General features: G+C 44.9%; 1 protein-coding gene across 2 annotated transcripts in view; it reads right to left on the bottom strand.

The window, feature by feature from the left end:
- Positions 1 to 7,577: 7,577 nt before the first annotated feature.
- ABCB1 (ATP binding cassette subfamily B member 1) overlaps positions 7,578 to 16,007 on the bottom strand; it is a 105,545-nt gene continuing 97,115 nt past the window's right edge. The window contains exons 26-28 of one of the 2 annotated variants that reach the window (XM_068972811.1): positions 12,605 to 12,811; positions 9,041 to 9,187; positions 7,578 to 8,176 (exon numbers count right to left, since the gene is read on the bottom strand). In XM_068972811.1, the coding sequence (XP_068828912.1) occupies positions 7,973 to 8,176; positions 9,041 to 9,187; positions 12,605 to 12,811 (558 nt within the window). In that variant the 3' untranslated portion in view covers positions 7,578 to 7,972. The remainder of the gene's footprint in view (positions 8,177 to 9,040; positions 9,188 to 12,604; positions 12,812 to 16,007) is intronic. The other variant, XM_068972812.1, reaches the window with a different exon arrangement.

Raw genomic sequence — 16,007 nt, 5'->3', positions numbered from 1 at the left:
AGATATTCTTAGTGAGGACTTCTAACGTGCAAAATGCTGACTAGGGTGTTGTTACAGCCTACAGGATACTTTTGCAGTTTTCAAGAGTTAGTGAAGTTTCAAGGTAAGTGAAAGGCTTTCCAACTCAGAGGGCTATTACTCGCTCTAGTTATCAATTGGCTTAAAATACTGGGTTTTTATGACTCATGGTTCTGTGGATTGACTGGGCATAGCGGGTGGGTCTCGTCTCATGAGGATGCAGTTAGGTGCTAGCTGGAGCTGGTCATCTAAAGGCTTGAATGGGTTGCAGTCTGTGGTACCCCCTCACGTGGCTGCCATTTGATAATGGCTGTAGGCTCTGCTGAGTCAAATCATGTGGCCTGCCCACGTATCTCGGGCTGCTTCCTATGGCACACTGGCTAGGTTCTGACAGGGAAAGGCAATCATAGTTCAAGATCTGATCCTCAGCTTACAACACTCCCGAACTGCATTTTGTCAGTAGGGCTCCCAGAGGAAGCAGGCCAGTGCTTCCTGCCACTCTCTGCCTGGCTCAGCCAGCTCCAACCACAACATCCTTCTACGTGTACTTCAAATGCTTTTAAGTAGCGGCTGAAAGCCTCTACTGAAATCAGAGTAGAGGCTGAAATTCCTCCACCTGAAATGCTGTCCCTTCATCCCCAGGGCCTGTCTTCTCCACTCACACCACTTCTTGGGTAACTCATTTTTCATTTTAGCCCACATAATCAGCACTTGAAGAGCAGCAGATCTTTAAGTTTCACCATATGATTCTATCTTTAACCTTTTGTTGTTAAATAATCATAGACCCACAGCAAGTTGCAAAAATTGTAGAGTCCTGTGTACCCCTCATCCAGCTTCCCTAAATAACAGCAGGTCAGGAAGCAACAGTTAGAACTGGACATGGAACAACAGACTGGTTTCAAACAGGAAAAAGAGTACATCAAAGCTGTATATTGTCACCCTGCTTATTTAACTTATATGCAGAGTACATCATGAAAAACACTGGTCTGGAAGAAGCACAAGCTGGAATCAAGATTGCGGGGAGAAATATCGACAACCTCAGATAGGCAGATGACACCACCCTTATGGCAGAAAGTGAACAGGAACTCAAAAGCCTCTTGATGAAAGTGAAAGTGGAGAGTGAAAAAGTTGGTTTAAAGTTCAACATTCAGAAAACAAAGATCATGGCATCTGGTCCCATCACTTCATGGGAAATAGATGGGGAAACAGTGGAAACAGTGTCAGACTGTATTTTTGGGGGCTCCAAAATCACTGCAGATGGTGACTACAGCCATGGAATTAAAAGATGCTTACTCTTTGGAAGAAAGGTTATGACCAACCTAGATAGCATATTGAAAAGCAGAGACATTACTTTGCCAACAAAGGTCCGTCTAGTCAAGGCTATGGTTTTTCCAGTGGTCATGTATGGATGTGAGAGTTGGACTGTGAAGAAAGCTGACTGAGTGAGTAAAGTCGCTCAGTCATGTCTGACTCTTTGCCACCCCATGGACTGTAGCCTACCAGGCTTCTTTGTCCATGGGATTTTCCAGGCAATAATACTGGAGTGGATTGCCATAAGCTGAGCACCAAAGAACTGATGCTTTTAAACTGTGGTGTTGGAGAAGACTCTTGAGAGTCCCTTGGACTGCAAGGAGATCCAACCAGTCCATTCTGAAGATCAGCCCTGGGATTTCTTTGGAGGGAATGATGCTGAAGCTGAAACTCCAGTACTTTGGCCACCTCATGTGAAGAGTTGACTCTTTGGAAAAGACTCTGATGCTGGTAGGATTGGGGGCAGGAGGAGAAGGGGACGACAGAGGATGAGATGGCTGGATGACATCACTGACTCGACGGACTTGAGTCTGAGTGAACTCCGGGAGCTGGTGATGAACAGGAAGGCCTGGCGTGCTGCGATTCATGGGGTCGCATGACTGAGCGACTGAACTGAACTAAACTGAACTGAACAACTATAACAGGGCTTCCCTGGTGGCTCAGACAATAAAGAATCTGCTCGCAATGCAGAAGACCCAGGTTCAATCCCTGGGTCAGGAAGATCCCCTGGAGAATACAAAATCAAACCCAGGACATTGATATTGGTATCATACTGTCATCAAACTACTCTCACTTCATAAAGATATTTTTTCTTTTACAAAATTATGGACACAACTCCTAAAAGGCTCCCCCTTTATTTGGTGGAGTAGATAGAGCTGGGCCACAGGTCTTATGGTAATCAGGGGCTTCCCTCCTCATTTTCTATGTGAAACTATATGGCCTTACTTACATAAGACTACTCTTAATGTACCTTATATTAACCAATCACTTTTAGATCTTAATTTTTGATAAAACAAAAGTAACAGAGAGGAAGGTACTTACTAGATTTTAAAAAAACTTAGCAGAAGAGCAGACACTTACGGAGCCTGACTCAGAACAAAGTGATGCAAAGACACAGTCCTTTCCTCAAAAGGTTCATAAGCTAGAAGCAGGCATCTGAAATGAAGATGTGAGTAAGAAAAAGGACTCAAAAACACTTCTTCTCACTGAGACCTGAGAACAAACGGCTGCTGGGTGCATCAGGAAACAGAAACACATTTTGCCCTAAATTCAGAAGTTCATTCTGGTGAACAAAAAAATCATCGTCATTGTTTAAAGTTGGACAGAGCTGGGTAATCCTAGGATGGAACGAAGAAAATAAAACAGCTGATTTCAAGCAAAGAGCACACAGTGGGACCCATCTGGGTTTAGTTGGTAACCAGGGGCCACACTCTAAAAAACCTTCTACCACGATGTCACCTTCAAGCCACATGAACAATCTTCCTCCTAAAAGAGCTGTTCACCTCCATCCGTGTCACAGCATTCTCCTAGCCAGTTTCTTCCCCTCCCTCCACTGTTCATATCTAGACTCTGGATATTTCTCATAGCCACCTGTGCTTCCCTCTTCTCACTAGCCCGACTCAGAGCCTCATCCCCTTCTTTTTAAAAAGTAAAATAAAATAAACGCATCATGTTTAGCTTCCCTGATCTGAGGTTTCTGTTAGTTTCCGAAGGCTACTGTAACCAGTTATCACAACTTTGGTGGCTTCAAATTAGGAAAACGGTGTGAAGGTTTCTCAGAGATAAACACCAGGGCCTTCCCTGGTGGCCCAGTGGCTGAGAAGCCACTTCCAATGCAAGTGACGTGCTCTCGATCCTGGTTGGGAACAAGGATCCCACAGGCTTCAGGGCCACTAAGCCTGTGCACCACCACAGAGAGCCTGAGCGCCACAGTGAAGACCCAGCGCAGCCAGAAAACGCTTTTTTAAAAAATTAAAACTAGAACTACCACATGATACAGCAATTCCGCTCCTGGGTGTGTACCTGAAAGAAACAAAGTCAGCCCTGTATATTCACTGTCACGTTACTCACAACAGCCAAGATACAGAAACGCAAGTATCCATCAAGGGACGACCGGATAAGGAAAACACAGTAAATACTTACAATGGAATATTGTTCAGCCATAAGAAGGAAACCCTGCCATCTGTGGCAACACAGATGTATCTGGAGGGCATTGTGCTATGTGAAAGCAGCCATGGGGAGAAAGACATTTTTTGGTAGAATCCTTAGGGTTTTCTGTATGTGTATACGATCCTATCATCTGCAAAGACAAGCTAACTTCTTCCTTTCTGATGTGGATGCCTTTTATTTATTTTCTTGCCAGATTACTCTGGTTAGAATACCCAGTACCATGTTGACTAGGAGTCAAGAGTGGGGACTCTTATCTCATTCCTGATCTTAGAGAAAAAGCTTTTAATCTTTCACCAATGAGTGTGATGTTAGCTGTGGGCTCACGACATATGGCCTTTATTCTGTTAAGGTATATTCCCTCTACGGCTTCCCTCGTGGCGCAGAGGTAAAGAATCTGCCTGGAATGCAGGAGACATGGGAGATGCTGGTTCAATCCATGGCTCAGGAAGACGCCCTGGAGGAGGACATGGCAACCCATTCCAGTATTCTTGCCTGGAAAATCCCACGGACAGAGGAGCCTGGCAGGCTACAGTCCATGGGGTCGCAGACTCAGACACAACTTAGTGACTGAACAACATATTCCCTCGATATCCAATTTGTTGAAAATTTTTTGTTATGAAAGGATGTTGTATTTCCTCAAATTCTTTTCTACATCTCTTAAGATTATCTGATTTTTATTTTCCATTTTATTCATTTTAATAGAATTAATTAATTAACTACTGATTTGCCTATGTTGAACTATCCTTGTATTCTAGGGATAAACTGTTGGAGATTACGAGTGAAATGACATGAAACAAGACACACACAAAAGACAGACGCACACCCCAGCCGGAGGAACAGAACTGGGCAAAAAACTAATTGCCGTTTATTATAAAAGCCCCCTAGGCAGAATTCCAGACTGCATGAATAAGCCTTTTCAGCATAGCGCAGGTGCATACATGTTATCGTATAGCAAAGGGGAGTGAAATCCCTGTCTACTGCAGTCTGCCCAAAGCTCTCATCTTCTTATCTCAAGAAGGGAATGCTCCCTCATTTGCAAGGGACCATTAAACTCAAGGCTGTGTCCAGACTCTTTGGCAGAATGCCTCGTTTGCAAGGATGCTCAGCCCGAGCAGAGAGACCCGTTTGCAGGCACATCTCTGCTACCCTATTAACCTTTCAATAAACCCCCTTGATCATGCTGTATGATCCCTATAATGCGCTGTTAAATTCAGTTTGCAAGTACTTTGTCAAGAATTTTTGCACCTATATTGATCACCCATATTCATCTGTAGTTTTCTTGTAGTGTTTTTATTTGACGTTTTAATCAGGACAATGCGGGCCTTGTAAAATGACTTTGGAAGTGTTCCTTCCTCCTCCATTTCTTGAAAGAGTTTAAGATTGGTGTTATTCTTTAAATGTTTGGTAGAACTCACCAATGAAGCCACCTGGTTCTGGGCCTTTCTTTGTTGGGAGGTTCTGGTTTACTGACTTAACCTCCTCACTCATTATTGGTCTATTCAGATTTGTGATTTCTGATTCAGTCTTGATATGGTGTATGTTTCTAAGAATTTATCAGTTTATCCTAACGTTATTCAACTTGTTGGCATATAGCTGTTGACAGTAATCTCTTATGAACCTATTTCTGTGGTATCAGCTGTCATTTCTCTTTCACTTCCAATTTACTTGATTCCTCTGCTTTTATTTCTAGCTAAAGTTCTGTCAACATTGTCACCCTTTGGTGGTATCATGTTTCCTTGATTTTTCATGTCCCTTGAAGTCTGCATTGCAGTCCTCCCATCTGAAGTAATATTCACCTTCTCCTGTCTTTATTAACTGGGTCAGGAGAGAAGTATCTTCCATCAGCCCTGCCAGTGATTCTGAGGCTTTCTGACTTCCTCTGATTGCACCTCATCCACTCTTCTTGCTCCCTCTTGTGGCAGAACCCTTAGGCTTATGTGTCTTCTCTTGATCAGCAGTGCATCTGGCCATGTACTGGCTGTCTTCCTCCTGTTTTGCCAAAGGTGGCACTAAAGCTCAAGTTTGGGGTTTCTCCCTAGCCGGCAGATTTGGCTCAGCGTCTGTGTGTGCTCACCAGTCATCAGCCAGGTCCTGCTCTTGCCACTGCTGTGGGGAGCACAGAGGGAGCTGGCCACAGGGTCAGGGGCTATTCACGGGGGAGGTATCCTGAGCGCTATGGCTCAGATGGTAAAGAATCCGCCTGCAATGCAGGAGACCTGGGTTTGAGCCCTGGGTCAGGAAGATCCCCTGGAGGAGGAAATGGCAACCCACTCCAATATTCTTCCCGGGAGAATCCCATGAACTTAAGAGCCAGGCAGTCTACAGCCCATGGGGTCGCAAAGAGTTGGACACGACTGAGCGACTAAGCACAGCACAGCATATGCTGAGCACTGCAGGTGAGGCATCCCCTGCAACTTCAGGACAAGCTTCTTGAGTGCGGTCAGCTGGACCCGTGTGCCTTCAATGCCCTGAGGGGGCTACCTGCCATCTCCATCTCTTCCTGCCTCCTAGTCATGCAGTCCATGTTTCAGGACCCCGGATGTGGGGAGAGAGAAACGAGCTTCTTTGGCAGCCTCCCGCATGGACTGGGAAGCCACGTGTCACCCACAAGCTCTCACTTTCCCTGAGAGAAATTGCAGGATGAGATCTCTCCTGCCCTGAGCTGGGTCCCCTTGGGGGCGGGGTGGTGCACGCCAAGTGAAGCTGCACCTCTTGCTCTCTCAGAGCATCCAAACTCAGTTTGGGCTCCAAAGGCGGGCTGAAACTTCTCTTCTGGAAGCCTGGACTTCTCAAAGGCTCTCTGGTCTGTGGGTGACTGCTTTAGACAGTGTTTTCCAGGGGCTACTGGACCAAGGCTGGTGGGGGGTGGGATGGGCTGCTCCAGCCAGTTCACAGGCTATTTCAGGGTCCAGTCAGGGCCCAAGTCTGTATCCCTATTAGTCGACTTATGGGGAAGCAAGACTCCTCTCAGGTCCCTCTGGCACAGGGTGTTGGATGCCGCAGCTCCCAGACGGTACTTCTGTTCATGGTTCAATGCCAAATTACTGTCGCTGAGGGCAAAACAAAGAGGGCAGATGCCTTATTCTGCCACAAGACTGATGTCACTACTCAAGGGTTTGTCATTTTAATATGCATTTCTTTGGGACCATGCACTTTGGGAGTTTCTGGACCATGTTCTCTTCCCATTTTTCCTTGGAGGTGATGGCATTTTTGTTCCTTTTAAAATTCTTTGTATTTTCAGGATACCAATTGTTCATAATAAATATGGCAAATATTGCTCCCAGCTTGTGCCTTTCAGTCATGTTTATAGTGCTTTTTGGCTTTTTTGTAGTCGGAGCACCATTTTCTGATTGCATTTAAACTTAGGGCACATTTTAATCTGCCACCAGAAGGATCAATTTGGAAGAGATCAGTTTATTGGAAAAAGTGATTCAATATCAAAGCAGAAGAATTTTATTGTTAAAAGTGCAAAAAGGAAATTCTTGGTAGTCCAGTGGTTAAGACTCTGTGCTCCCAAGACAAAGGGGCCTGGGTTTGATCCCTGGTCTGGGAACTGGATCCCACACACTGCAACTAAGAGTGTGAATGCCGCAAACAGAGATCCCACATGCCGCAATGAAGATCGAAGGTCCCATATGCTGCAACTAAGACCAGCGCAGCCAAATAAATACATGCAAATATTTTTCAAAAGTACAAAAAGATGAAAATTCTGTAAAAGCCAATGACAGTGCAGCATAGTCAACATACACGACAGTATATGCTTCACAGCTGTCCATCCTCTGCCCATTTCAGCCCCTAAAATCCTGTACTGATCTACGTGACTGGTCTGAGAGTCAGCATAATGTGGAAATACAAGAATCAGCAGGATCAAGTTCAAGAAGAAGAAAGCCATATGGCTTTTAGAACCCAATGTGAAAAGGCATGTACAACAGGAACTAATACACAGTTTAACCATTCTTACAAAGTTAATGGGAGTTTTTAAGGAATTCCTTTTTTTAAGTGCAAAAATGATCTTCAATAGTCCAAGTGAGAGATGACAGATTTACAGGCACTTCAGACAAGATGACTCATATAAAAGTTTAGTTTTATTATAGGCACTATATGCAAACATTCAGTACTTTTTGCTACTTCTATAATCTTTTAGCAGGGTCGTCAGTTACAATTTGAATAAGAAAATATAAATAAAAATTATACACTTTATTAACAAAATCTACTTTGAATGATTCTATAACTTTTCTAATGCAAACCCACTGATTTACTCCCGTCGATGATGCTTCTTTCTGTTCTTTCAATTATAAAGTCTCTGAAGACCCAGAACAGAGTGGGATGGATCTTCCATTGCGGCAGGAAATGTTAAATAAGTAACTCTACATAGTTTCTCTGGTAGGTGTTCGCTTTTTAATTTTGATTAACTGCCATATTTTAACACAAGTACTATAAGACAATATTTGACAGCTTATATGGTCACTGTTCACTAGCGCTTTGTCCCAGCCTGGACACTGACCATGGTGAAATAGATGCCTTTCTGCGCTAGCAGCTGCTGGTGTGTGCCGTGCTCCTTGATTCTGCCATTCTCAATCACCACTATCAAGTCTGCGTTCTGGATGGTGGACAGCCGGTGAGCAATCACGATGCAGGTGCGGCCCTCTCGGGCTTTGTCCAGGGCTTCTTGGACCACCTGTTCAATAATCACACACATTACCTCTGGTCAGAATAATCCTTCCCCTTGAATTCCCCCTTCACAACAAGCCTCACTATTAATGTATCCAACGATAAGTGCTTCTTTAACAGTATCAGTGGAATATAATACGTATTTTACAAAGCAAGGGATCTGTTATACTGGAAGATACCGAATCCTAGTTTGGGTTAGTTCTTGGGTAGGGGCTATCTCCAAGTTGTGACTATAAATACAGCCCCTGCGATCATTTAAAAGCATTCAGTAGTGGGCTTAGCCATGCAGCATCCTTTTGGTCTACCACTACAGTTAAGTCAGGAAGCCTAGGCAGGGGCCAAACACAGCTTCTTTGAATTTTGGTATTTTTAAGATTAAAAAATAATTCTCAGTACAACATTATAAAACAACTATATTCCAATAAAAGATTTTTAAAAAAACAAAACTCAGAATGAGTTTATCATTCATATACCTGAATACTCAACTTTTTCTCAAACTGAAAACAATAGCTAGTATTTACCTTAAGGAACAGCCAGGTTTAAACATTTTTCTGTGCTTCCACTTTTTTATACAGTTGTTGAGGAGATGCTGTCAGTAGAGATGGGACCATGCCTCCTGAACGCAGCTTCTTGGATCAATACACAGTGATCCAGGGCTATCTTTTGGAGCACACGTGCTCTAAGACTAACTGCCTCATTTCATCTTAGTTCTCTTGAATGAGAGCTACAGAAAGTGTTTAAATTCCACTGAAAGTAACAAAATTCGTTATCAGCCTGAATTTTGTTCTCTACTGTGGAAGAGAGTAGCGCAAATTTAAACCATCTAAGGACAGCTGCTTCAAGTGTGAATGAGACCAATTTAAATTCTCACCTTTTCACTTTCCGTGTCCAGAGCCGAGGTAGCTTCATCCAGAAGCAAGATGTGAGGCTGTCTAACAAGGGCGCGAGCTATGGCAATGCGCTGTTTCTGGCCACCAGAGAGCTGAGTTCCTTTGTCCCCTACTCTGGTGTTGTATTTCTGTAAACAGGGTTTTGTTATTATGAAAAGCAGAACTGATCAAGCTGTGAGAAAGAGTCTGCTTGCAGAAAATAGGATAACCACGTCCATATACACAAAAAGGTTGAGGTTCAGAAGCTAAGAATGGGTTGATGGGTTTAACAGCAAAAACATAGCTCTAAATGGCAGGATTAATTTCTCTTCTTGAAAACAGACATCTGTGTCTTAAAAATTATGTTTTAGTGTGGACAGATTAACCTGAGGAAGACTACTGCTGCAATGTTAGTCTCTTCAAGCCTTCTGGTTTCACTATATTTGGGACAAAGACTGGTCAGAGGAAGGAAATTTGATTTTAACAGGCTATGCGTAATAATATAATTGAAGCTCATTTTATTTATGACCAGTAGGTGATGCTCTCTGCATTATTTCAGAAAGTGAGGAAGAGAAGATTCTTAGAATGCTAACCTTTTGCTGTCTGTTTTTATAAGACTATTTCCAAAGCGTCAACAATTTTAATGGATGCTAAGAAATTCTATTTTGGTATCTAACTTGAAAAGCTGAAATCTCCTGGTTTACTTTTGTTTTTAGAATTCTCCTGAAATTTTTCACATATTGTTTCCCACAGTAGATAATTAAGTACTAAATGTGATGATAACGACTAGAATTAATAGGGCAAATAAGTGAGAGGAGAAATGCAATGTATAACCTAGAAAATCACATTATCTTTTTTTATTCTCAGATCCTTGCCAGGCTGAAATCCTGTCAACTGTGGGCTCTGATTCTGACACCCAGAGTTCGATTTTAAATCATGTCCTACCTCCTACTCTGTTGGTGAAAATGTAAGCGGGTGCGGCCACTATGGAAAACAGTATGGAAATTCCTCGAAAAACTAAAAATAGATTTAGCATATGATCTAGCAATCCCACTCCTGGGCACACATCCAGACAAAACTCTAACTCAAAAAGATACGTGCACCCCTATGTTCATAGCAACACTATTCACAGTAGCAAGACATGGACGCAATCTAAATATTCACCAGCAGATGAACAGTTAACAAAGGTGTGGTACAATGGAATATCACTCAGCCATAAAGAAGAATGAAATAATACCATTTGCAGCCACGTGGATACAACTAGAGATTATCACACTAAGTGAAGTAAGTCAGAAAGAGAAAGACAAATATCACGTGGTGTCACTTACATGTGCCACCTGAACTATGACACAGAAGAGCTCAGCTGCGGAACAGAAGCAGGCTCATGGACACAGAGAACAGCCTTGTGTTGCCAAGGGGAGCGAGGAGGGGGAGGGACGGAGAGGGAGGCTGGCGCAAAGCAGAAGTAACTATTATATACAGGAGGGATACACAGCAAAGTCTAGTGTGAACCACAAAGGTGAAGAAGTAGGTCCTTGGACAGAAAGTAGGACTTAAGGGCTTTTGCCTTTTCTTTCCACATGTAGACACTGAGGAAAAGAATTCTGATGTGTACAGGCGTGTTCTGTGGACAGAGCCCAGAGCCCAGGAAGATGGGTCCCTGTGGCAGACAAAGTGAGAAGAGGAAAGATACATTTCATAAGCTAGATGATAATCACTCTCAGTATTTGTCTTTGTTAACCTCTAGCCCAGTAGTTGTCTAACTGTACCTGCATCAGTTATCACCTGGGGTATTAGAACAGATTCCTAGACCCCAGTTCCAAGTTTCTGGTGCAGCAGGTCTGGGGTAAGGCCTGAAAACCTGCATTTCTCACAGGATCCCAGGTGACACTGAGGTGCTGGCAATGCCCAGACTAACTGACCTCATCACTAGTGAAGGGGACTAAAGTTATGCACTGAACGTTCCAGCCTTGGGAAGGGCCCATTATCCACAGACGGGCTAGAAGGTTAAAGCAGGGGAGAGAGGGGACACTGCTTCTTCCTGGGGGACTGTGATGTGTGGTGACGGCAGTGATCCAGAGAAGAGCCTCAAGAAAAGGCAGTCTCGGGAGCAGCCTAGGGCCATAAGGCATTGTCATCTTTCCCCACGAGGAGAGGACCTTCTCTGCCGGTTTGAAGCTGGGCTGTGTTTTCAGGGGGCAATTCCTTATGATAATGAACATAACTTGTGACAATGGGGGGCATGAGACAAGACAGGTCTAGTGTATATGTGTTGTCGTGTCTGAGTCTTGCAACCCTGTAGACTGTAGCCCGCCAGGCTCCTTTATCCATGGGATTTTCCCGGGCAAGAATACTGGAGTGGGTTGCCATTTCCTACTCCAGACAGTCTAGATGCACTTAAAATACAGGACCTAAGCGGCTTAAGACAGGGTAAGAGGCTCCATTTGTCTAACTTCCTAGGAGGAATTCAGAGGGCACCCATGGGATAACAGACCAGGGCGGGCTTCAATATCAGTCCTGCAAGTGGAGCGTGGGGCCCATGGAACGTGCAATGGCGAGAGATGACACCATACCACGGACACTCCAGTAACTCACCCTCGCTCAGAGCCTTTTTTCTGAATGGGTCCAGTCCCCTGGCCTGGCCTGACTCCACAGAGAGAGGCTCGAGGCTTGGGGGAGAGCTGCAAGGAGGCAGAGGGAAGGTTCAGAGAGAAATGATGGGGAGGGTCACACCTGCTTCTGTGGGCCCCGTGCCCTGATGTGGAGGGAAAGGCCTCCCAGACGTGTACTTTTTAGTCAGACTGCTCACAGGGAGTCAGGCAGGTGGTTGGGTAGACATGACATAGGATGGGGACGGGAAGTGTCATAGAAACATGACATAGACAGGGATGGGAAGTATCATATAAACACGACATAGACGGGGACGGAAAGTGTCCTATAATCATGACATAGACAGGGATGGGAAGTGTCCTGTAAACATGACATAGACGGGGATGTGAAGTGTCATATAAACATGACATAGACGGGGACAGGAAGTGTTCTGTAAACATGACATAGACGGGGAAGGGAAGTGTCATATAAACATGACATAGATGGGGACAGGAAGTGTTCTGTAAACATGACATAGACGGGGAAGGGAAGTGTCATATAAACATGACATAGATGGGGACAGGAAGTGTCCTGTAAACATGACATAGACGGGGATGTGAAGTGTCCTGTAATCATGACATAGACGGGGATGGGAAGTGTCCTGTAATCATGACATAGACGGGGATGGGAAGTGTCCCGTAATCATGACATAGACGGGGACAGGAAGTGTCCCGTAATCATGACATAGACGGGGATGGGAAGTGTCCTGTAATCATGACATAGATGGGACGGGAAGTGTCCCATAATCATGACATAGACGGGGACGGGAAGTGTCCTATAATCATGACAGGATGGGAAGATGCTTGTCCACATCAGGGGTGTGTTTTGGTTGCTCATTTCTCTTCACCTTTGGGATCCAAGCCCTTTATAAATCACAACCACAGGCTCCCAGGCACCACATCTGGTGAGAGACTTACGTCCGGCAGCATCTCGATGAAGGAGTGGATGTTGGCCTCCTTGGCCGCGTGCTCGATCTCCTCCTGGGACACGACCCGGCTGTTGTCTCCGTAGGCAATGTTCTCGCCGATGCTGCAGTCAAACAGAATGGGCTCCTGGGACACGATGCCCATGTGTGCACGCAGCCACTGGAGATTCAGCTGCTTTACTTCCTTGCCATCGATAAACTGAAAACAAGAGATCATGGACTGGCCTCAGAACCAGAACATTTTTGAATTTAGCAAAATGAATGTTGTTATTTCCTATGTTAAGACTGCCACGTTGTTATGAGACTGCCGTTGTGGCTTTTAGTTTGGCCTGTCAAGGTTAACTGAGTCAGGTCATAACTGCATGCTGTGGGGAACTGTTATGTTTCTTCCATTTTAACTCTGGCTCCTGATATATGCATCTGAAAGGCAGAATAATTGCTGTCCCTTGGACTGCAAGATCAAATTAGTCAATCTTAAGGGAAATCAACCCTGAATCAACCCCCCACTGCCACTGGCAGGACAGATGCTGAAGATGAAGCTCCAGTATTTTGGTCATCTGATGTGAAGAACTGACTCAATGGAAAAGTCCATGATGCTGGGAAAGATTGAGGGCAAGAGGAGAAGGGGGTGACAGAGGATAAGACGTTGGATGACATCACCAATGCAATGGACATGAACTTGGGCAAACTTCGGGAGATGGTGAGGGACAGGGAGGCCTGGCGTGCTGCAGTCCGTGGGGTCGCAAAGTTGGACACAACTGGGCGACTGAACAACAGCAACAAGGCATAATCATGCCCATCTCCTCCATCCAAGATATCCACGTTCTAATTCATGAAACCTGCTCATGTTATTCACACGCAGAGAGAATTACGATGGGAGGCTGCTCATCACCTGACCTCAAGATGAGGAGCTTGTCTTGGATTATCCAGGTGGACCCAACATAATCATAAGGGTCCTGAACTGTGCGGGGGTGGAGGGCAGGAGACTGGGGATCACAGTGAAGCAACATGGGGAGGACTCGATCAGTCGTTGCTGGCTTTGAAGACGGAGGAAGGGCCATGAGCCAGAAAAGATAAGCAAGCAGATTCTCCCTAAGGGCCTCCAGAAGGCACACAGCCCTGCTGACACCATGAGGTCCACTTTGGACATCTGACTTCCAGAATCTGTAAGATAGACCTGTGGGGTTTTACTCCCCTAATTGGCTATAATTTGTTGCAGCCGTCACCAGAAACTAATAAAGCATATTCTATTTCTGGAATGTATTCTGGCATTCTTTTATTTTTTAAATAAGACGACTTTTTAGTTTTAGTTTTCTGGCCATACCACATGGCACACAGGATCCCAGTTCCCCAACCAGGGGCTGAACCCTAGTTCAACTGGAGTCTTAACCACTGGACCAGCCAGGGAAGTCCCCCATCCTTACTGCTATGTACTGATTTTTCACAGGAAAAGCATCCACGATTCAGTTGGAAATGACTAACTGTTATCATCACATAACAGGCCTGGAGGTCACATTTCTGACCTGACCTGTTAGTTAGGATCAGGTTTCTGAGGACTCAAATGAAACAGAAGTGAGTGTGGGAGGATGCCGCTATCTCTCTAAATAGTTGTTGATCTTAGGAAAGTGAGTTAGTATCTCAGTTTCTCTGCACGTAAAATGGGAATGATTATAATCCCTAAACTCCGGAACTGAGGATTAAGGGACGTCAGCAGGGACCCCACTGGGCACAGGGCTAGGCACAGAGTGTGTGAAGGACTGTCTGTGGTTTGGCACGGCGCCTGTGTGATGCACTCAGAACCTCAGCAGAGGGACAGATGTCTGAGGGGATAAAAGGATGGACAGACATGTACAGCTTACCCAGAGCAGCAGGAGGGAGAGCCCGGCCTTTCTCTAGGGACCTGTCTCCCCTTGGTTCACCCTGCAGAAGCCTGGGGCATGCCCATTACAGCCTCGCAGATAAAAATCCTTCCTCTCTGATGGAGACGTATCTGCGCCAAAGATCTACTTTGCAAGAGAACGCTGGCATTCAAGTGAGAGCTGCCATAACCACGGAAGAAGACATCAGTGACTCAGCTTTGAGTTTTTCTAATACTGATGAGTATATCCTGAGCTATAAATGTACTCTGAATCCCAAGTGCCTGGCTGCACGCCTCTGGGAGACAGCTGGCCAGGGACAGGGTACATACAGGCTTTGCTGTAGGAAGGTAGCTTCTATTTGTGAAACTAGCAGGTGCAAAGCTGGATGAAAACACAGCCATGACCTCAACAGTACCCAGCCCAGTTGTCATGGAGACTATTCCAAGCATCTACACTCCAGGTTTCCTCATGGCGTTACGTGAAAGTGAAAAGTAGAGGCTGAAGAGAGGAAGGACAAACCACACAAGGATGGTTACAAACCATATAGCAGGTCAGGCTAGATGGAACACTGTGTACTTGAGAAGTGGAGAACTGAGGAAAGAAAAAGATTTTTTTTTTCCAGACTTATACCCTTAGGGGGCTTCCCTGGTGGCTCAGATACTAAAGGATCTGCTTGCAATGCAAGAGACCCAGGTTCAATCTCTGGGCTGGGAAGATACCCTGGAGAAGAGAATGGCCTGGAGAAGTCTATGGACAGAGAAGCCTTGGGGCTATAGTCCACGTTGCAAAGAGTCGGACACAACTGAGCAACTAACACACACACACACATATACACACACACACGAGAAAAAAAGACACTGTTTAACTAATATAATCAGATGACACACACACACACACACCTAGGAGAAAAAAAGACACTGTTTAACTAATATAACCAGATGAATATGACTGATCCCTGCAAGCTTCAATGCGTTTTTCCTACCAGACATATAATAAGATGCTTAGAGCTCCTCATCCCCACACTATACACAGCTACTGCTAACTATTTAAAACTTGTGTTTCCTAAAGGATCCTTTCCTGAGGGAAAATATGTTTAAAAGTCCAAATGTGAAAAGATCAATGCACATCTTCTTTGGCTGAGGCACGGGTGGTGGTCTGAGGAAGACCAAGGAAATCCAGTGAGTCTGTGAACACTGCTCAAAAGATCCTGGCCTAAATGAAAATCTCAGGTAACACACTGACAGTAACAATGAAAGGGCTTAGAGGGTAAAGCATCTCCTTGCAATGCAGGAGACCTGGGTTCGATCCCTGGGTTGGGAAGATCCCCTGGAGAAGGAAATGATACCCCACTCCAGTACTCTTGCCTGGAAAATCCCATGGACGGAGGAGCCTGGTAGGTTACAGTCCATGGGGTCACAAAGAGTCAGACACGACTGAGTGACGACACCTTATCCCTATTCTAGACTTAAATCTACTGCCTGATTTCAGTAGCACAATCAAATGTTAAATATGTATCATTTTCCAGTATGTATTTAC

Source organism: Capricornis sumatraensis, chromosome 5 (genome assembly GCF_032405125.1).
Source record: "Capricornis sumatraensis isolate serow.1 chromosome 5, serow.2, whole genome shotgun sequence".
Classification (NCBI taxonomy): domain Eukaryota; kingdom Metazoa; phylum Chordata; class Mammalia; order Artiodactyla; family Bovidae; genus Capricornis; species Capricornis sumatraensis.
Note: the sequence above shows the minus strand (reverse complement) of the source record. Positions and strands in the feature narration are given on the sequence as shown.